We start from the raw sequence: 23,382 nt of genomic DNA on the forward strand, positions 1-23,382 counted from the left end.
CCAAACTAGGAAAGAAGCTAACACAAGAGACGTGAGAATAATCTACTGGTAACCTCATTATCCAGTTTCACAGTCAGACGAGCCTTTATCCCTTTAAAGTTAATTTGTTGTCCCGTATGACAGAAATATTGCTAAAATCTTTAAATAAGGTAATGAAATTAGATGTAAAAATTGTAAACAGGGTTTAGGTTAAGCAATGTTTTCCATAGTTCAGCTGGTAAAAGTTTCCAGCCTCCACTTTAGTTAGAGTGGTTGTGTAAGACATGATGGTCAAGCAGCCACCAGCTATTTGTGGTGTAAAAGTGTTAATCCCTTGGAAGACTGTAACATGAAATGAAGGCACAGTGACCTTAAAAGTCCTGAAAAAAAAAACAGATTTCCATTTAACTTCTCTGTTCTTTTAGAAATGAGATTTAAGTGTTCATTTTCTGCTGAGTACAATCAGAACTCATCAAGTTAATAACTGTAAATATACGGTACATATATACACTGAGTACTTGAACACTTGAGTTGAAGTGCGTTGTGAGCAAAGCCAAGCACACTGTACAGTGTATTAGGGCAGCATAATGAGTGCATTATCACTCAGAATATGCGTTAACACGAACCCGTTACCGCCTCTTCCAGCAGCCGTACACACAAAAACATTATATATGCTATTCCTGTGGGGACACTCCCTCATATAATGCAGCCTTTAGCCCCTTAACCCTACCTTAACCACCATAAATTAGAATCTAACCTGAACATTAATTCTAAACGTAATCCTGAAATGAAGTCTTTACCCTCAAAAAACGCAGTCTGGTCCAGTCTGCATGGCTCCGTTTGCAGTCAGTTTAAAGTCTCTACTGGGATATTACAGCAAAACATTACCCACACACATACACGCAAACACCAAATAGAAAGCAGAGTAAAGCTGTTTTGTCGTTTCTGCTACGATTTATAGAGACGTTGCTTATGCCTGTAACACGGAACAAGCTAAGGTCTGTCAGTTAAATCATGTTCTAATAAGTTTTAATTGACAGATGATTTAGAACCAGTTGAGTTTCCAGAGCAATCCCAGAGGTGATGAAGTCCAAATAATTCCCGGCACAATTTCCGCTGCGAGGCTGAGAGTACACAAGCATACTGTGAGGTACACGCTTCATTATGGCTGGCATTTTCCTCTGCTCCAGCAGGATTCCAAGGAAAAAATAAATCATATTTGGTGGGACACAGTAGAGTGAGTTTCCCTTTTTCAGTTTTCTTGTTTAATATAGTTTAATTCTCTAAGGAGCACAAGAAAGCAAGTGTCCAGATGCCTTAAGATATTTATACTTTATCTATCTGCATGCCTCTAGATCTACCTCTAAATACACATACATATACATTAAATAATGTTTTAGCCTGTAGTCCAATTACAGTCTACTCATCAAGTAATTATAATGAGTTAATGAACCTTGTAATGAGTAACACTCCAAGTGTTTAATTTCTAAATAACAAAAAAAAAATAAAAAATTTCCCATTCAAGCGTAATCGGAAACACAAATGATCTTTTTACATGACATGACATAGCTCATGACATTCTGCAGGCAAGATTTTTTTTAAAATTTAGATTCATTTCTTTATTTATTGCAACAATAGTTCAGAATTTATGGATAAGTTAAGAAATGCCCAGCATTTTAAATATCATATCATATCATTCTGAATCTAGCACTGTTATCCCATATTCAAATTACTATTATTATTATTTTACATGGAAATAATTTTTTTACATGAATCTATTTGTTAAAAAAAACAATTGCACAGTTATAGCTTGGGTTGTGGCAGGAAGGTCATCAAGGATAAAACTGCCAAATCAAACATGTGGAGCTGCCCGCTGTGGTGACCTCTTGTGGCAAAGAAGCAGCTGAAAGTAGCCATAACTCATAGTTGCATTAACATTTGTAAACCTTTTAAAGAAACAACAAGACTAATGTGCTGGATTTTTGTTTGTTTGTTTGTTTTTTAAGGCACATCTGTGTTGCAAGTCACAGCAACCGATGCGGACGACCCCACCTATGGAAACAGTGCCAGAATAGTCTACAGTATCCTACAAGGACAGCCATATTTCTCTGTTGACCCCAAAACAGGTATGGTATAACTGCATGCTTGGGGAAAAAATGCATCCATGCTCTTGAAAGCATGGTAACAATGAGTTATAAATGGGAGGTATAACTTTGATGTCGATCTCCTAAAATGATGTGTGCGTCATGCTGTGAAGTCTTTGCTTCTCACAGTGGAACATCCTGTTCTGTTATTGCAGCACGTCTCATATCGTAAAAGCTAAAGCAGCCACAGCAGAGTTATGGACTGCTCATACAGTGCAACTGCTGTATTGTTGAGCATGCGATCCACTTTTTGTGAGCAATAACTGACTCCTCAGGGGTCAAAGGAGGCATTTGTTGAGATGCCTTCAGAAGCCATTGTTTCTTACCTTTTTTGAAAGGGGTTGGTGGGGGCCGCACAGCAGGCAGCGCTCAGTGTTTTTTAAAATTATTTTTTGTCCAGGGAGGCTAATAGAATCTATTAAATGTTAATAAAGCATCTAAAGTGCAAGACATATATAACTTTTATATAATGTAAAAAAGCACGGAGGACTGTGCATGTGCATACATGTCTGACGTTTTGCACGCTTGCCTCTGTTGCTCCTGCTGCTGTTGGTTAACATGAACAACACTCTACTTGTAGGAATTGATTCATTGCTGTCTGGAACAAGTATTGGTCCCTGTGAGACCATACCGCCCATGTAAAACATGAATTCTTTGCTGAAATAGCAACACAAATAAATTGCTGAATATTTTGGATTTGCCTCGAGGGAAAAGGCAGTGGGGATTGATGGAGCAATTTCACAAGGGTGTGGTGATTCAGAAGCAATGCCGATTTTTGAATGAAAATTGGCTCTCTCGTGCAATGTAGCATATTTGATCCTCCCAGCTACTGGATTCGTAGCTTTCTATTTAAGTCACGTTTTTGAGGTATGCCTCTGCCAGATAGACACTGGCACTTTAAATTCATATGTCTACAGAACTAACTTTTGCGATTTTGAAATTTTGTCACAGCTTTTGTAAAATTGTGACATTATTTGCCACCAAAATAACATTTGATGGGATCACAGTGAACTTTACCCATAATTAGTTCACCCTTGAGTCCACATGGCATAAAGCATAAGGATTTTCCCTTAACCATTCCTGAGACAACATGTTCACGAAAATGGGATGTACAGATCAACATATGTATGGACAAGTGTACAAAAAAAGCTCTCTTTAGGCATGATTGCCGCCAGCTTGGAGGCATAACAATGATTAATCACCAGTGATTTCCTTTTCCTTTTTCCATATGCAGAGTGTTTTTGACACATCAGATGGCTTGTTTTGCTTGAGCTGACTAGGCATCTTGTCTTCATTGTAATTCAGCATAGGGTGCAGAGGAGGAGGTGGGGATGCGATCGAAGGCTTTTCCAGCTGCACACTCTGCACAGCGCTGTTCCACCTACACGTATTAATCTATACGAGTTGGCTTTTGATTTTGCCACTAGCAAACCGCTCTCCTCCCTCAAATTAGGACAAGGGCCTTCAGCGGTCAGTGGAAAATGTGCAGGTTACTCTTGCATGTGGTCTTTAATATGCCAAGTCCAAGTCTTAAAGCTGTTGGAGTTGGCATGCTGCCACGTTTGAGTGCCACAATGGGGAAATGAAGCTGCTTCTGCATCTGTCTCACAGTGCATTAGATTGCTTACACCCTCTCCTAGCCTCATGTACCTGGCTCCCACTATGCTTAAAGTGCAGAGATGCTGTCATGGGAAACACATATTAGTAGCAAGATTACAAGAACATACAGACAAAGACAAACAGACACACACATACACACACGCACCTCTTCCCATTTGACCTTGGTCTGGTGGCCTGATACAGCAGTGATAGATTTTACAAGACTCATGAGGTAGACAGAAAGATCACTTAAGGACAGGGGAATAATAGCATTTGGCCTGCACATATGGCATTGAGGGAATACCCAAAGGATTTTCTCAGACTTGACCCAAATCCTCACTAAGAAACAAAGTGAACAGTTTTACCTGTGCTTTCTCCCGAGCACAGTGGTTTTAACATTATCATCCCAACCACTTGTGTTATGAGATGGATGAATTGTGTTAAATGCTAAATTGACCACAATTACAGTGCATTACTCTTTTCAACCTCAGAGGAGGACAAAATGCTGACATTACAGGTTGTCTTAGCAAAGCATTCAAAAATTGTTGTTTCAGCTCCTGAAGCATTTGTGTATCCAATTAAGTAATTTTTAATGTCTTGCAGCTGTCTGATTAAATAAAATTACTTTACCTTAATGTCCCTGATCAAACTAAAGGGCACCTGCGGTTGTTGCTGTGGGGTACTTTATGCCTTTCAGTAATCAGAAATATCATGTATATACTGCCAAAACATTTATATTTTAGGACTCGGATTTCCCAAAAAACCCTCAAGTAACAAACAAACCAACCATTCCTGGATGTATTATTTAGTTTATGTAAGCTTTTCAAGTGAAAAAAGAAATCTTTCAGCTATTCAAAAAGGATTACTTGATCTAATTTGCAAATTAAGTCCATCCATTTGTTTCCGCCTAACCTTATTAGGGTTACGGAGGGGCTGGAGCCTATCGCAGCTACCAGAGGGTGAGAGGCGGGGTACACTTCAGACAGGTTGCCCGTCTGTCGCAGTGCTAACTGCAAATTAAGTGTTAGCTTAATTTATAACATCCCATAAAGCTTTAAACACTTCCTGAAACAGTCAAGCTTGACATTGGTTTACATTTATGTTTGTTACTTCACCATTTTTAAAAAGGTTAACACACATAGTTATAATATGAAAAAAGGCTTTCTTTAACCGTTTTAATCCTACAGCTGTAGGTCACTGATTCTAAGAGTGTGATGCATTTAAAATTGTGGATACAACACATAAAACATTGGTATCAAGAAACCAGTATATCAAAGCATTTGGTGAAGGACGTGGTGTCAAACTGATGTTTTGTTCTTTCTAGAGTTTCGTACATACCAGATATTAAAACACAAATAAACATCTGAGATATTTACCTAACCGTGGTCCAATTCTGTTTTACACTGTGCATTTCAAGGTCAGTCACAGACTGATGAGACAGATGTGCTGAAGCGCCCGTACATTTGGGTCACTCAAAGGTTCCTTTGTGCTGGGACTTACCCTGACAAAAGGAGCTAAAATTGTCCACAGTCTCTGCAGTGTAGAAACAGAAGAGAAGGTACTTCAAGTAAAAGAATGAACAGTTCCTAGGTTGTAAATTTGCCTATAAATAATACTGATACAACTGGTAATGATGGAAGGCCAGAGGGGACAGTGTGTGCAGGAAAAAAAACAAAAAACGAGGCCACAGAATCCATTTTCATTTGTAATTTTTCCCATGTTGCATAGAAAATAGTAAATTTGTATGCAGGCACATACTGTATATAACATAATAGGGTTTTTGCCTACTCTAGCGATATGATGTGCAATTTAAATGCTCTGATTTGTCAGTGCAGATAATGACAGTGTTTGACAGAATAATATTTCTATCACAACCATTTCAATTCACCAGTATGTGCAATATTTAGGATCTGACATCTGGATAAAGCTCATTAAGTCCTTGTAAGCTTGAAGAATCAGAACAGGAGAACCAGATTTAATGGTTAAAGGTGCCCGGCAGTCTGTCTTACTGATATAATTAATTACGATGATACCGGTTTTAATAAAAGAGTAAGTAAAGAGGAGATTGCTAAAGCAGAAAAAGAAAAAAGGTAATGACTGAATTAGCCCGTGGACACTGTCATGATTTTAACATTATTTACTGTGAAACCAAGCGTTTCCAAGACATGTTATGAATTGTCTTAAATAACAGTTTCACAGATAATCAAAAGACGTATATGTATGTATATTAAAGTAACACTGACATTGCTACCAAATGTGTACTTTAAACAGACTGCTGCTAGAAATATGATTGCATGCTAGCTTAAACTTTGCCAATAAATGTGCGAATAATGTAAATAGTATTTATGCAGAGCCAAATGTACACGGTGTCCCTGGTATTATACAAAGCAAATGTAATTTAGAGGTGTGTCATATTATTCACTTGTCAGAAATTGATGCACGGAGACTCTGCAGCAGCACGCTACAACAGCATCACATATTCTAGAAGTGTACACAAGCTTATCAGTGATTACCCCGTGCGTTGCTAACTTCAACACTCTTAAAACAATGCGATTTTTTTTGTGTGTGTGCATGGAATTATTATATATAGCATTTTCCTAGAAATGGATTTAACAAAAAAGAAGTGCTTTGATATTTGACATTTTTCGAAACATATTAAATTGTTGCCAAGAGGTAAATGAGAAGACTACAACTTCTGCAGGGGGAAACATGCAAATTGTCTACCGGCACTTTTAAACTCACCAATTCACTGGATTATTCTTATTATTTTCTTCTTTCCTCTTTTCCACTTCAAACTACAGCAGCTTTCATGCTGTCTCTGCTTGTCGCCTACACTTTTTCTGGAGAGTACCATATTATTAACTGAACTTTACAGTTGCCGGTAAGTGGATTTTACCCTTGAGCAAAGGCAGGCTAGATGTTTTATCTTAATTCCAGCCTTGACACTGGACTATCTACTGAAGGCTATAGAGTTAGATAACATTTACAGAAGTGATGCATTATATGGACATCTGTAAAACTAACATTTTAAAAACATTTGGCGGTTAAAAGTTTCCAATACGAGTCACAAATCATGTCAAGGTGCCCTTTGAGGAAGGACCTGGAAACCCCTACCTGCTGCGTTTGTTGTGACTTGTCTGGGGATTTGGGTCAAACAGAAGAGATGAAGCACAAGGACAACAGAGAATTAGACAGACAGACTGAACTGCTTTCTGCTGAGTGAATGTTAATCACTGCAGAGAAAGAGTCCAAAATGCTGCATGGGTGTGCATCTGACACATATTTCTCTGTGATGGCTCTGTCCCTTTTTATCCGAGTGCTGTTGAACTTTTTAAGAAATATTGATAGTCTGATGTTGGAAGCTTAGCGACTTGCTAACTCTGTTAAGAACATTCACTGCAATGGATTTGCTTGATTGCATGGTTTGGAAATCACAAAACTGCAAGCCAGCAAATTTAGTAAGCAAAAAGTCAGCAAAAGATGGTGACAGCATTTATCCTTTTAATGCTGTGGTTGGGTTGTAACTCCTGTTTTTACTACAGTGCATCTGTCACAGAGGCATCAAAGTGGTTCCTTTTGAGTCTTGCCCCTTAACCCTTCTTCACTTTTATACACACACACACACACACACACACACACACACACACACACACACACACACACACACACACACACACACACACACACACACACACACACAGAAAGACAAACCACAGTACAGGCCCACTAAGTCCCCTTTGCATCTTAAATAGGCTAATTTCTCTGCTGATCTGGGATTTGTGACTGTTCGAGTTTACTGATGGAGCTGACACAGATCAAGACATTTTCACCGTTAACGGATTAAGTCTTACCTCTTGAATCAGGGAAAGTCATTTGTGATGTAGGCTTGAGCAGCCCAATCAGTTTTTCACAGTTAGATAGATGGACTGATATATAAACAGAGAGAAAAGTTTGTAAAGTAACAAGAAGCCGTGTTTTTGTGCGATATCTTTGATTATTCAAGTGGCTTTTGCTGAAGTTATCTACCTTTTTTTTTTCCGGGAAATGCTCTTCGAGTTCAGACACACAGGGATAACATCGTATTGGAAGGGCAAAAAACCAAGATTCCTGAAGCTGGAGATTGAAGAGCGCTTTAGTAATCTCCTATAATCCTTTTTGTTCACCCAGGAGATTGTCCTCCTTTAGAAGTTTCCAGCCAGACAAAGAGGTGGATAGTATGATGGTATCAACTCTAATAGACTGGGGAGGTTGAGGAAAAGGCTAACCACCTCACTGTGTCAAATGGGCCTAGGTTGAAGGAAGTCAGCTCTTTCTCAATTATTTTCTAAATTAACTGACGAGCTCCACTGAGATTTAGCAGAGACTTTCTGAGGTATTACAGCTCAGAAATGGTCAGGGTAGGGAGTTCAGGGGTGCGATCTTTGTGTCAAAGTACTGACATACCTTTCAGGTACTTGCACTTTCTGAAGAATACCCTCATCGCCTTTTCTGTATTGTTATGGGACTTTTATTTAATACTGAATGCAGTTCGCTGATTGTACATTACTACAATAAATGCATTGCAACAGCTGTGAAAGAATGGTCACACGTTGCAGAAGGTGTTATGTCATTTGCTTGTTTGATTTTAAATGTCTGATAGTTGTCCATCCTCATTATTGTGAATACCAGTGGAATTCCCATAGTAAAAGAAGAAAACCTCATACTTTCGTGTTTGCTCATTGTTCTTAAAACCACTGCCGTGAAATATTGCTGAGGAGCGATGCACCCTCATGAGTAAAGGGGTAATAAGAGACTTGAAAGGTCAGATCGTCTGTCTTGGTGTGGTTTTAATGGAAAGCATGGCCACTTGCCAAGGTCTGTGTGTCTCAAGGACCCCCAGGTTAAGTAATGCCAAGACTGCAGTTAATAACAAAGGCCTTCCAATAGAGTTTGCAAAGCTCGCATCATTACATGAAAATGGCTGCAAGCGCTTTGATTAGTTTTAAAACTAAGAAAAGCAGCAGAGCCATGCTGAGATCGGGCATTTGAAAAGAACACTGTGACAAGAATAAAATGCTTGTGCTCTAATGAAAGCTTTTCAATAAAAATCTGGAGTATTTTCATCTCCTGGAGAGGCTTAAAAGACAAACATTGTGTTTCTACCCTCTCTGATAATATATTTTATATGTGAAATATGTTAGTCATTATATTTAATTATTTAATGTCTTTTTTATTATTTTATAATAATAATAATGTAAAACATATGCCCAATTTAAACATTCCATAGAATGGTTATTAATTATGTACAATGACTGCTTGTTGACTCAAATATCTAATCACTTGGTAACATGGTAACAACTCAATGCACTGATGCATGCAGCTATGGTCCAGATGACCCAGCATCAGAATGGGGAAGGTAGGTGATTTAAGTGACTTTGAGTGTTACATAGTTGTTGGTGCCAGACAGACAGAAACTGCTGTTCTACTGGGACTTACCTGCAAGACAAAAAAGACAAAACATCCAGTTAGTGGCAGTTTGCTGGGCAAAATGCCTTGTTGATGCCTGAGGTCAGAGGAGATTGGCTTCAGGCATATAGGAAGTCAAGAGTAAATCAAATAACAACTTATTACAACCAAGGTATGCAGAAGAGCATTTCTGAATGCTAAATATGTCCAAACCTGTTAGCTTAGCACAGGAAATTCTCATTGGCTCGCCAAAGTTGGACAATAGAAGTTTGGAAAAATGTTGCCTGGTCTAATGAGTGTCAATTTATGCTGCAATAATCAGATGATAGGGTATCAATGGCTCAGATTGCCAACACTGGCAGTTTAATGGTATGGGGTGTTCTTTCTTGGCATACATTGAAACATGAGAATTGTTTAAATTTCACAGCCATCTTCCAACGACTGCATTTGGCAGAATACCACGGGCGACCATGGTTCAGGGGGTTGGGAAGCTCATCTTGTAACTGGAAGGTTGCCGGTTCGATCCCCAGTTCTGTCTGTCTTGGTTGTTGTGTCCTTGGGCAAGACACTTCACCCTACTGCCTACTGGTGATGGCCAGAGGGGCCGATGGCGCAATATGGTAGCCTTGCTTCTGTCGGTCTGTCCCAGGGAAGCTGTAGCTAGCTTGCCTCCACCAGTGTGTGAATGAATAGCGGAATTGTAAAGTGCTTTGGAGGTCTCGAAAAGCGCTAAGTGCAATCCATTATTATTATTATTATGCTTGAAAGCATGTCACCAAAAAACTGCTTAAAAGTTTAGTAAAAAAAAGTAAAGTATAATGTCCTTGTTACTGGATATCAGGCCCTTGTGGAGCAAAATGTATTATTTTGGTCTAGACATCCCAAAATGTGATGTCCACATATGTGGACGCCAGGTCCTAGGAAGTTAAAGCTTGCATTAAGATTACACAGTCACATTGGGGGAAATCCTGGATGCCTTTTTTAGTAAATTCCTTTTCCTCATAAAGCCTGCCTTTATATTTAGATAGTACTTGTCCACTCTGGTCTTGATATTTAAAGTGTGGCAAGGCTTTTGTTGATTCACTACTAATGAATCCCAATTCACTAGCACTCTGTGGGACTTCAGCCACTGCTCTGTGTGACAGGTGATGTTTAACCTAAGATCCCCTGGATCTTAATACTATTGGCTGCCTTACTCCTTGACCCACTTTTAATGATTATTCAGCCTGAGGCAAGTGGATTAGTTTCTGTCTATAGTCCAGGAGAAAAGAAAGAGGAAAATGGCCCATCGTATAACTCAGGTATATAGCTGCCTCTTTTGGGGAATTTTGGAAATCATAGCCCTGCCTTAATTCACTTAACTCAATTTTTTTTTAAATGCTGAGTTTAGAACACAAATCAGATGTTGATAACTTACTTGGCCCCTCAACTTTCAGACATTGCGTAGCAGCGAACAATCAAATGTAAAATGCTGTATTTTCCTCCACTTCATTAAAGAGCTATAGCATCACACACCTGCAGCAACAGCATCTATACTGTCCCCATATTGCAATAGGTGCTGTGAGCATTTTATGAACATAACACAGGAGTAGTAATTTCATTTATTATTTTAATATTCTGACTTTCCATTGTGATCTTATGTAGCCTTATTACATCCCTCTCTCTCTATAGCAAATTGCTTCACTGCTTCAGACTCACAGTTTCTGCAGTGAAATCATTCTGAACAAAACTCCCACTCAGGATGAATCCAATGGCACTAGAGTTACATTTTTAATTTCAGCTAAATCCAAATATTGTTTCCCCTGGAGAATCCTCACAATCCACCATATCAAGTGGATTATTGCAGATAGTTTAGTTTTGCTGCTTAAAAGCAGCTTGCTTGCAGTAGTGGCACGGCTGGATGCATGAAATTGATCTAACCACTCTGTGAATTAAAAAAAAAAAAGGGGGGGGGGGGGCAACAGACAGACAGTTGACCCAGTAATGAAAACAATTCACTATACTGTGACACAGCCCCCATCCCACTGCTCACATATCACAGTTTAACCCCTGTTAAATTTTCCAAATGCAAGTGTTTTACATCAAATATAATAATATCTAAACGTAGTCTTCCTATGATAGAAATACAATACTGTAATTCTTTTTTGTGAGTTAAAGTTTGAAGATAACTGTAAGGAAGGTGACCTTATAATAGAGCAAAATTAAGATACAAAAGGGATGTTTTTTTAAATAGGCTCATGAAGGTGATTTGATTTTTTTGTAGAATGTAAGCAGCAGGTGAGGGACACACAACCCCCTTTATGTCAGGGCAACTTCATATAGAAATGAATAAAATAGCCAAACAATGAGGAAAAACGTGGTTTTATCATGCAACACAGTTGATGGGAAACCTGTAAAAAGCCAGGTTAGGTTTTTCCGAGACCTTAGAAATGCCTCGATTAATTCTCTCATGTTGATTGTTGAATCACAACAGGAATCGACAGCAGCAATGTGGATTTCACCCTGTGATCAACACCAACCCGCAGGTGTCACTGCACTGCACCGGGACAACCCCTGTGAATTATGGCAGGGTTCAGAAGTTCAAAAGAACACGAGTTCAGTGGTTGCCAGAGGGTCTCTGCTGTGGGGAAAAGCACAATTTACAATCAACGCTCATGTAACAGAACATATTAGATCAGGCTCCATGTGCTGCTGTGGTTTCAGGACCAAAGATGGCGAATTAAGCCCCGAGCACAGATATAGACATACACGCACACAAAGCTATATAGGCTAACAAATAAGATACAGTTGCAGTCAAACACACACTCGCACGCACAAACACATTCCCATGAACCTATTACATTCAATAAATCACCTACTAATGGCAACACAGGAAGCTAATACTGCTTCCATCTTTTTAGCTTGTTATTGTGCTGTGATTCACCTGTGTACAGTTTCTAATAGTGGGAAGAGTTCCGGTCATATATCACCGAGTTAGTATTGTGAAAGTTCATGGCAGTGTTTGCTGTGTTATTGTAGTAATAAATGTGACAAATTGGGTCCCCCAGAAAGTTGCATTCTGCCTTAATCCAAGGTTGCATAGTCATTTCTTATAACATAATGAATATTAAGGAAAAGCTAACCTTGACAGTGAGAGATGAGGAAAATCAAAGATAAAGAGGCACGGTATTATAGTGTTAGCCTTTAAGAAGAAGAGTGACACAGCGCTGTGTCAGTGGTACAAGAGGTGTTGGTAAGAAAAAAAATATAGCAATGTAACAGTGAAAAAAGTATATTCTATCTGTCCTCTAGATAAAAACTAATAAATAAAAAACCTGTTAACTGCAAAGTTATTAACCTAGTTTATGTTTTGTGTTTATTTTTTCCCTCTCAAATGTCGCACAGGAATCATCAGGACTGCCTTAGCTAACATGGATCGAGAAGCCAGGGAACATTACACTGTTGTCATCCAAGCCAAAGACATGGCAGGTCAAGTTGGAGGCCTTTCTGGTTCCACCACCATCAACATCACACTGACAGATGTCAATGACAACCCGCCCAAGTTTCCCCAGAGTATGTACAATGCACCTGAAGACGATGTTTGACCTAACAAAGTTTAGTGCTATTTTAAGGGGCATTATAGTAAATTATTATGCTGCAGAACTGACCTCCTCCAATTGCATTTGTGCTGGAATATCGTGCAATTCCATTTGGGAGATTGTATGGCAGCGCATTTTAAACTGGCAAACTAGCCACAAGGTGAATGTACAGTAGTTAAATAACCAGTGCCAATGTTGACATCTTAGTTTGCTTATCTGAATACATTAGCTTCTGCTGCATTGCATGACCATGCAGGCTTGGCCTTGGGCAGAAGACTTACAACACACCTGCCTGAGGCAGTTACATTAAAGATGCATTTATAAGAGGAAGTTTCTACTGTATTTTAAGTGTGTTACGTTAAAGGGAAGGCGTTTCTAAAAGTCCTAATGCGTTTGCACAGGAAACATGGGGCTGTTTTTCTGCAGCATATATTGTCATTTCATACTATAAATTTCACCAACTCAGCAGTCGTCACTGTGATGAATGATACTTGTTTTGTAACTGTGTATCCTCACATTGGAGTCAAATTTTCCATAATTAGCTGTTTAAATTAAATGAGCATTTCATCAAAACCCTGTGTTTTGCAGTCTGAATTTTCTCAATTATAATGATAAATTTAAGTAATGACAAAGTTGTGATTCTTTGTCTTTGGAAGCGCCTCATCAAGTATAATCCCCCTCGGCTCTGAGTTTTTTCCATTTGTGCTGCAATGAAAAAAAAAAAAAACTATTTCAAGACCATCAACATTTTCTGAATAATCATCTGCCTCTGAGTTTGATGTGCTCCACTGCAGCGCTATCAACCTAAGTTTCTCATTTAATGACAATTGAAACACAGCAAAATATTTTTAATTACATTCCCCGAGGAACAAGTGGTTACACATTAGAATTGCTTAGCTAAGGCTTTTTAGGAGAATACTCAGACAAGTGTATGAGGCAGAGGAGGCAGATTATGTGTTTAAAATTGTTCTGCTGTCTCTAACATCAATGTTCATCCACAGAAAACTACCAGCTCTACGTTCCTGAATCAGCTCAAGTAGGGAAACCTGTAGGAAAGATCAAAGCCAATGATGAGGACCTTGGCGTCAATGCGGACATTCGGTACAGCATCATCAATTCAGAGGGGGCCAACATGTTCTCAATTTCTGCAGACAGAGACACGAGGGAAGGAATCATCAGCCTAAAAAAGGTAAGTGCATTCTCACTTTAGTGCTTGGAACATTTGCTTAAAATGTCGTTGGAACATAGACCATTAGGATAAAATCCTCATATCACAGATCTATCACATGCAGTGTTGTAATAGCATATAGGAGCAATTGATTTATGCACTAATTTCACCACAAAGTACACACAGTTGTGTTTGTGGAGTTGGTCCAGAAAGTGTGTTGTTGTTTGGAATTAATGGGTCAGCTTTAGGATTTTTTAAAGTGGGCTTGTACTATTTACCAGCAGGTAAATGAAGTTGTTATATGAATCTCTTCAAAACCACTAGAAGGTTATTTTACCCAGCAGAAAACAACCAACTGAGGAAGCAATAAACTAGAAACTCCTTTGGTCTGTGAGGTAAAATAATCCCTTCTGCTATAACAGTCTCACTTTCTTGATAGAAATTATGGCAAGATAAAGCCATAATCCTTTACAGTCTCTTTTTATGTTGCTAAAAACTGGGGGCACGCCTACTCCCATACACACTAGGCCCTGACCACAGGTATAAGTTCCTCACTACCCCGCTTTAAAAAACGAAAAGAAATAGTGGGTGCGATTAAATTAGTTGTACTATGAGCATGCTAATCATGTGGCCCCTGTGGGGCTTTTTCCCCAACAGCCTCTGAACTTCGAGAGGAAGAAGACCTACACGCTCAACATCGAGGGGGTGAATACACATGTGGATCCTCGTTTTTCCTATCTTGGCTCTTTCAAAGACACTGCCACCCTTAAAATTACAGTTGGGGATGTGGACGAAGCCCCTGTGTTTTCTATGGCTTATTATATCATGGATGTTTATGAAAACTCACCAAGTGGCACGGAGGTGGGGGCTGTAACAGCTCGAGATCCTGACAGCAGGAACAGTCATGTCAGGTGAGATACTCTTATTACATTTACCAACATATACAATCTGCTGTAAGAATTATAGACATTTCAGAAGAAGGGCAGTCCTTAAACACTGGACACTTAAACACTTTTAGACTTTAGTTAGACTTTTTTCAGTTGATAAAACATAAGTTTGCCAAGCAAAATCAGCTGGGAATAAAGCATAACAAGTGATGTAGCCCATGGATAGTATCTTTAAGCAACACGTGTGAAATGTTAAAAACTGTGCATTATTTAGAAGACTTACAGTCCGTAAGTCTCGAGCAACCCCTCATTTAATCATATCTTTTGGGAAAATTGGAAATAAGTGGAGTTATGTATCATAACACATGTAGTGTAAACATCCAAGGTACACAGTACATAAGGCAAAAGCAGAGTTTTTACAATTCTGAGCTTGAAAGTCAATATTTGGTATGACTACCCTTATTCTTCAATAGAGTCTGCTGAACTATTAGCCAGATTTTATTTATTGTATTTAAGTAGTCTTGAGGAATAGTTATCTAACACTGTTAACCCTTTAGAGCCGATCGGAGCGGGAACGCTCTGTTATGCGTAACTATTTTTAAATCCCAGTAGCACTGCAACCACGTAAGCTAGCGCAAAAATTTTGTTTGCATATGAAACCGGAGGAGTTGTACTTACATCTTATGCCATCAGCTTGTCCTAGGTCACGGTTTCCTTCCACATAAAGCTTTGCAAAAACTGCATAAAAAGCACTTGCAGGAACAAAAACATAATATTCCAGAAACACGCTTTACCGATCCGATCAGCTGTCCATAACACTTCCTACGTTGGAATAGACGTCAGCGCGAACTTTTGCATTTCCGCCATTACCTGCCCGAAACCGGAAGTGACGTCATTTTCGCGGAAATGTAGTCTTTTTTGCGATCAGGGCCTCAGGGCCTATACTGCTCTTTTTAAAAGTTATCTTTGACTTTATGACTTTCTGTGTCGTTTCTGGGATGCTTAGGACTCATATTGCACTGCTGGAAATAGTTTATTTTGATGCACATGCTGCTTTTTTGCAAATTTGCACTATAATATTTATTTTCGTTTTTCCTGCAGTGTATAAAAATTGGTGTATTTCAAAAATAAAACTATGAAGACACTCAAAATAAATTTCCTGTGGTGGGAAACTATTTTGTGCAACTTTTTTGTATTTACAGTTTTGAGGGATAAGCCTCTTAAATTTCTCTAACTACAAATATATGTTAAAAAAATCAAAAACGATTTTCAATTTTTTTGTAGTTTATTGCACTTTTTTGCAATTTATGTAATTACTATGCACTTAATGAATACATATTATTAAAATCTGGGCTATAATGGTTGTATTGATGTATAGCAACTTGAAATGCTCCCAAAAATGGCTCCACAGCATGTAAAAATATAATATAAGCTCTGGCGGACTTGGTTCTATGGTAGGTCTTAAAGGGTTAAAGGACATTTCAAAGCTTTTCCCTGGAATTTGGTTGCCTTTTGTTCCATTTTATGTTAAGATTTGGGCTCTGGGGAGACTCTGTGTTCTATTGTGTGTTTTTACATCCAGATATGCTTTTACTAGTATTGTGTTTGGGATCATTGTCATGCTAAAAAATGAAACTATTACCATTGTCAGATGCTCTGCAGATGGTATTCCATGGTGGATCCAAATCTGATGATACTTCTCTGTGTCAAAATTCCATCAATTCACCACTGGTTGAAATGCACCCCAAAATCATGACAGATCCTCCACTATGTTTTACACATGGCCTCAGACACTCACTATTATAGTCTCCTGACTCCCTCTGTATATAATAATAGTTTGAACCAAAATTTTCAAATTTGCATTCATCACCCCATAAGACCCGTTGGTGGGATTTCTGGTGTAGTTTAGTGTAATCTGGCACACCCCAGCCTTTTCTCCCTGTTTCCCTTTAGTAACAATCAAGACCTCAAGACCATATCTGATTTAACCCGATATCATGACAAAGCGTGTAATAGATACGCCAGTCCACCGTGTCCATTTCACGCTTTAGCTCTCCAAAACTTGAAGTGTACACGCATGCAGAAGTTGCAGTAACAGCTGAGGGGGATATTTTATTTCAAGCCAGCATGAAAATAATCATGGGGAAAACATTTAAGCAGAAATTATTAACACATTTACATGTCCATACATGTTAGACCCTGGTGTGCATTTAATATTTTTTTTTGCTCACTGCTGACTTCCTGGCTTTGAATATATCATCTCCCCGTGCTTGTAATTTCAGCACGTGTGTCCATTTGACGGTTTGGAGAGGCAAAGTGTCAAATGGACACAGTGGACCAGCTTGTTTATTACACATTTTGCTGTGATACTGAGTCATATGATGAGGTTTCAGTAAACAGTACGTGGATCATCTTCAGGGGCAGATGCGTTTCTCAGGTCCTGTGTAAAAATAAACAAATAAAAGAAAATAAGCAAAGAGTGAAAAAGCTACCAGTGTCCAAAAAAGGCCTTGGAAGACATTTAGAAAGCCTGGAGAACTATCACTCAATGCCACTTTAAAAATGCAAGAATGTCTGTCTCTTTCCAAGAAAATTATCATTCCTCTATGTTCTTTATATTCTCAGTGTCTAAAGGGTTTTTCCATGGTGCTGTACAACATCATGTTTTATAGATGCCCTGCAACATTTCAAATAGACTCTTGTCTTATCCTGATACTAGAATTGTAGATAAACACAAACACAAAAAAACAACTGCAGTGTAGATTGTGAGCCTAGTGAATCTGAATTTTTTGGCATCAGACGGCTGGTTATTTTGTCTCTACGCTTATGAAGTAACCTGAGGCAATGCAACTGCTTAGCACATTTGTATGCACTATAAACACATGGTTTTGCACTGTTGAAAGAAGATTGGTATTAGCCTTAGGCTGTGGACTAATCCTAGGTTGTCTCTCTGAACAGGTATCTCATTTCATGACATTACACTCAAGCAACTGTCCTGCTTGTAATCATTTGAATTCTCTTTATGTAAATGGCGGACCAGCTGTAAACATGATACTCCTCTTGAGATGAAGTATTGCTGTTATATCAATAAGAAGCAATCCTATATTGCTGTTATCCTCTTATGCCGTGGACCACAGAGCAATGGGTTTTTTTAAACAGCAGCATGGCACTTTACAGTTTTGGTTGATACTACACGTAGTGGGAATAGTAGGTGAGCAAGAAAATTACATTATTATTCAAAGATTATGAGTTAAAATGGGGGCATGGATGCAGGCAAGGTACGATACGCAAATCCCAGTTCTTAATGACAATTTTATTTAGTTATTAACACTAAAATACTCTAAAAACCACAGAAATTGACTGTAGAAAAGTCTAGAGAGAGTGTAGGACACACATTTTAACAAACTAAAGATCTGAGACTGGTACATGACAAGGCATGCTCCAGAGGTTTGTAAGAGAGTTGCAGTTAAGGATGTATGGGAAAAGCTGTGTCAGCCATTATCAGCATCAGCTGGACTCAAACTGGAACATATTGGCTCATGAAGTGCAAAAGAAAAAAAAATGTGGACTGGCACTGAAGGTTTATTGTCATTAGTACATACCCTAAGGTAATATAAAGGGGTTACATGGGGGGGAATATATATACCCAGAACTCTGAATTGTAATCTCTCCCAGTAATTTGTTTATCCAGGGCATCATGCAGTGCCTAAAGACTCTTCCATTAATGCTGGAGCCTGATGGGAGCTGCAGTGGCGCATGTCATAAGCACAAGATTGTTTGGGTTCTTGATACTGTACTGTTGCAGCAGCAAACAGTTACAGTAAGCCACTGGTTGAAATCATCTCTCTGCTAGTCACCTCCTACACAGCTTAAGCAAACGAAAGTGGTGACCTCAAATGTTGAAGTATGTCACAGCTTTCCCCGAAGCAGAAGCAAATTTTATCAGTCAACATCGATTTGACCTTTCACTTCAACAAATTAAAATACATGTTCCTTTTTGCAGGCATTTTAGGCCCAGTTGGTGTATGATGCTTTCTGAATCTCACAGCAGCAAACATCTCTGTTTAATATTAAGGTCCTTTAACCATGGAGAGCTTTATTTATTTATTTGTTTTCATTTAACATAGCAAGGTTTTTAGGGTGTGTGGATTTTAAAGTTTGACTAATAGATGAGTGGAAACTTGGGCACAAGAAGAGTCTTATTTGCACATTGGTCAGGGTGTCACACTCCAACAGCTACTGAAGGAGCAGTCTAGCAAATAACCAGCAGGAGAATTTCAGTAAATGTACAGCTGCAGGTATGTAGTTGATGTCTATAAGGTGTCCCATGGAAATGGGTGGAGGTGGTGAAGGCCACAGAATTTATTACACACCTTTTTTTCTGCAGGACAGTGACCAATAGCAAGTGTACTTTCCATTTCCATATCCATTGTGGCCGGCTTCAAATGATGCTCAACGCATCAACTTCAAGGACAAAGCTAATGAAAACTTTTACTCATGCTATAACAACTGTAAACATGAGCCAAAGACTTTATTATGTATTTTTATTACCTCACAGGAGCCACATTATGCTTGAGGCTTATTTATATCTACATACATCCTGGGATCTATTTTTCCGTCTAAAATTAATCAAAGGGGCAAAAATGCTTGGAATGAGTCCACTACTGAGCAAAGAAAGCCACGAATTGTTTGTCCATCTCCTTATCTTTACTACTCACTTGCTTGGATGGTAATTTGAAAAGGAATTTATGATGTTTATACACTATCTAAAACAAGCTGTTCTTCCAATAAGGACAGTGGCCCTTTAAAAACCTTCTCACTGGCTGGTCCTAGCAAATGAAAGGCTTGAAAAGCAGGTGGCCAAGTTGTGACAATATTAGATATAAATACACACTGACATCATACACCCAAGAGTAGAAAAAACTGTCAGAAGCAAGAAATTACGTGCACTGACTCTAATCACATCAATAACATGACAGAAATACGAATATGAAAGAAAACACTAAAATCACAACAGGTTTACTTCTGACATTTTCATGCATTTTTATTTATTCCTTCTAATTAACTGCAATGAAATGTGCACATACCAGAGCATTTACATACACGTAAATTCAATAAGTTACTGCTCCCTAAAAGGCACTTACAATGTGGAAATGCTTAAACCCCAAGCCCATCAGTCTTCATCCACTTATCCAGTTCAGGGTCATGGTTGGGCTGAAGCTGCTGTAGGGCATGGCACTGGATACACCCTGGACTGGTCACCAATCACTCTCACATTCACAACTATGGCCAGTTTAGAATAATCATTTAACCTAACAGTCATGTCTGTGGGAGAAAGCTGGAGTACCTGGAGAGAATCCACCCAGACACTGGGAGGATGTGCAAATGTCCCTTCTTGCTTTGAGACATAAATCCAAACCACTAGATCACTCTGCTGCCCAAACCTCAAGCCATTATTATTATTATTGTTTTAATCTAACCTTTCTATATTTATATATAGAAAGCATATATTTACTATGTACAGTATTGTTACGCCACATTGTCTGCTCTCTCTAACTCGCACTCACCTTAGTTTTAGGTTGGCATGTCTCTCTTAGTGAGACTTTTGTTATATTACAATCAAAACCTATTGTTGGCAGCTATAACCATTTTTACTAAGTGGACAGTTGGCCCATGGCATTGTATCACGACTGTTTTGTAGTTGCCAATACTGAAAAAATTCTAAATATTTTTGTCGCTTTTAATAATGCAGAAGCCAAAAGTTAAGAAATGGAGGGTGGAGGTTTAAAAATACAGGATTTTTCCTTTCATACTCTGCCTGAATGCTTCCTGTGTTGACTTAGATGGAGCACCAGAGATGTTGCTATAATTGTGAGTGCAAGGTACATGACAGCTGCTGCCCTGCTAATGTGCTGCTCAAGCTACACTGTCTATTTAGGCAGGCTGTGTTCTTCATACCTTTGAAACTTCACTCAGAATTTTAATGCCAGAAAGGTTATTTAATTTAGAAACAGTTTGGATTTCTTTCCATTTTATTAAGTCTATGTTGGGATTTTTCTGCTTCTTTTCCAGCAAAGATGAATTACCAGTCAGAAGTGTTTTTTTTGGAATAATATCAAAACCAACTGTATGCAGAGGTTTGTTTGAGGTACCTGGCATTGTATCCGGAGCTCAACATAATATATGAAATATATTATATGATTCAGCTCATTAATCATTATTCTGCCTTATTTTTCACATCTAGACCAAAGCACACAGGTCAAGATTAATCAAACCAAGACTAATTAATCAACTGTTTGGCATTTTTGTTGTCACAGACAAAGTAAAGGTTTCACGAATTTAAAAGTATGCAATCATTAGTCTTTACTTTTCTCCTTGTTAGTTCAGATTTCACAACTCTACATATAAATGATGGTTATATGATCAAGAGGGTCTTAAAAATACCAAAAATAATCAAGTCCAGGTTTGAAGAGTATTTTCAAAGCTGTGAAGCTGGTCTATTGTAGAAAAGAAACTATATATTGTTTTTTAAACTTACATTTTGGAGTTGGTTTCAAACAGCATTATGGTTTTAATTGGGATACTAAATTCCTTTTCACATTGGAGTGGTAAAAAAAAAGATTTCTTTCTGTCCATTATTCTATTCATTTTTCAACGTTTCTTTTGGATAATATTATGACTTGCTGTATTGGTGTCAGTCGCACCACACAGATATGACACCCGTTAACTTAATCAGCCATAAAACCCCCTATCACAGCATCTCTAATTAAGTCTGTTTTGCATGAGGTGAGCTTCGTCGTCCTTGATGAATGTTGTACAGTTTGAAATGTCTGGAAAACATAGGGTGAAGATTTGTTTTTCTGATTCATGTATTAATCTTGACAAGCTGTGAAAGATGTGTAGTCAACAAAAAGGTAATCTACATATGAAAGACTTTTCCTTGCGTTCCTTGAGGAATACCTGGTCCATTCCCGCAGTACATTACTTGCGCTGTTCATCACGTAAAGAAGAAGGCAGCAGGAAGTATTTCGATAACATCCACTTGAACACTGAAAGCTAAACAAGTGTGCCTCTGCTTCTTGTGTCTGCATCAGAATGTAAAATTCAGCAGTGTTTGCCTCTCTTTGATTATCAGAAGTCTGCCCATGCATGCAATGAAATAAATATGTGATTGAAGTGACATTTGAAATGTTGGGAAATGGTTTGAAATTGACATCTGAATAATCAAATGAGTTTTCCAGAGGTCTTTACCTCTGATTGCTCTTATACATTATCATATTTATTAGGAATAGTTTTGAAAAGTTTTTTGGCCTAGTTACCATTACTCACAGCACAGACTCCCATCTTCAGCCAGTATTAACTGACTGCATCAATTGTAGTATCAAACAGACTCATTAAAGTAAGACGGGAAACAGTGAAATACCACTAAAGTCTACCATTATAATTATTATAGTGTTTTACCATTTTAAACACTGTGTATAAGTTAAAATCTTAGGTTAAATGCTTAGTTAAACAATTGGCAGTTTATAATAAAAAAAAGTAGAACAAAACATATTTTTAGTGTTGTGCATTGTGTACGTTTCACTGTGGTTATCTGACATGCCATCAAACTATAGGTTTTTCTTCTGAAGACCTTTACTTTTACAGCTGGAAGGATGTCATGCTCTTATGAGCCTGAAAATATTAAATAAATCATGACAACATGCAGGTTCCAGGAACACTGGCAATCTGAGCTCAAATATTCAATAAATGCAATCCTGGCATCAGTAAACCCACTGCATTTCTACCTCTCATGTCGATTGAAAATTGTCGACTTGAGAGCATGAGGGTGGGAATGGATGTTTGTGTCTGTGTGTGCCTGTATGTCTGTGTCTATATGTCAGGTTGGGTATCAGACGCCACCTCTCTGGGGACACCGGTGGCGGACTCCCTCAGGTGTCGGTGTGTTGGTGGTTCTTTGTGTCTGGGGGTGGGCGTCCGGGTACACACCGGCTCACTCCTTGGCGGCCGCTTGTCGGGGCCTGGGGCCTGGGGCTCGCTCGGGCCCCTTTGGAGATGGGGTGCCCCCGGCCTCTCGGCCTGGGGCTCGGTCACTCAGGCACAGCTGGGGGCCGGCGGAGCTCACGGGCGCGTCACTGCAACTCCCCCTGACTTCTGCTCCGCGGCTGCTGGGCGAGCCCTCATCTGGGACTCTCCTCAGCTCTTACTGGAACAGTGGCGCGGCTGCCCCTCTGTTGGTCTTCCATGGTCTCTTGTGTTCTGGGGGCCTCTGGATGTCTGGAGTTTTGATCTCCTCCATACCCGCTTCACACCCTGGAGGACGGGGCTGTGGCCCCCCCACACTCCCTAGCAGATCATTACATGGAGAAACCTTTGGAATGCAAGCATGCTGATCCACACAGGTATGCACACATGGGTATTCACAGACGCGGACTAAAGCTTTCTTGGCTGCTACCTCAAAGCACACTGTGCGCTGTCTATCTTGCGTGCTGCACAATATCGTTTATTATTTAGTAAATATTGATATCTATGACTAGCTAGTTTATTGTGATGGTGCTTTGTTTTCTCTATTATTATGTTGC

General features: G+C 39.0%; 1 protein-coding gene across 1 annotated transcript in view; it reads left to right on the plus strand.

The window, feature by feature from the left end:
• LOC146625385 (cadherin-18) overlaps positions 1–23,382 on the plus strand; it is a 76,442-nt gene that overhangs the window by 20,340 nt on the left and 32,720 nt on the right. The window contains exons 3-6 of the mRNA XM_085362032.1: positions 1,986–2,105; positions 12,552–12,719; positions 13,747–13,934; positions 14,571–14,824. Of these exons, the coding sequence (XP_085218158.1) occupies positions 1,986–2,105; positions 12,552–12,719; positions 13,747–13,934; positions 14,571–14,824 (730 nt within the window). The remainder of the gene's footprint in view (positions 1–1,985; positions 2,106–12,551; positions 12,720–13,746; positions 13,935–14,570; positions 14,825–23,382) is intronic.

The sequence above is a fragment of the Diplotaxodon limnothrissa genome, linkage group LG9, assembly GCF_057381915.1.
Source record: "Diplotaxodon limnothrissa isolate DT_005_m linkage group LG9, D_limnothrissa_male_GT1.1, whole genome shotgun sequence".
NCBI classification, from domain to species: Eukaryota; Metazoa; Chordata; class Actinopteri; order Cichliformes; family Cichlidae; genus Diplotaxodon; species Diplotaxodon limnothrissa.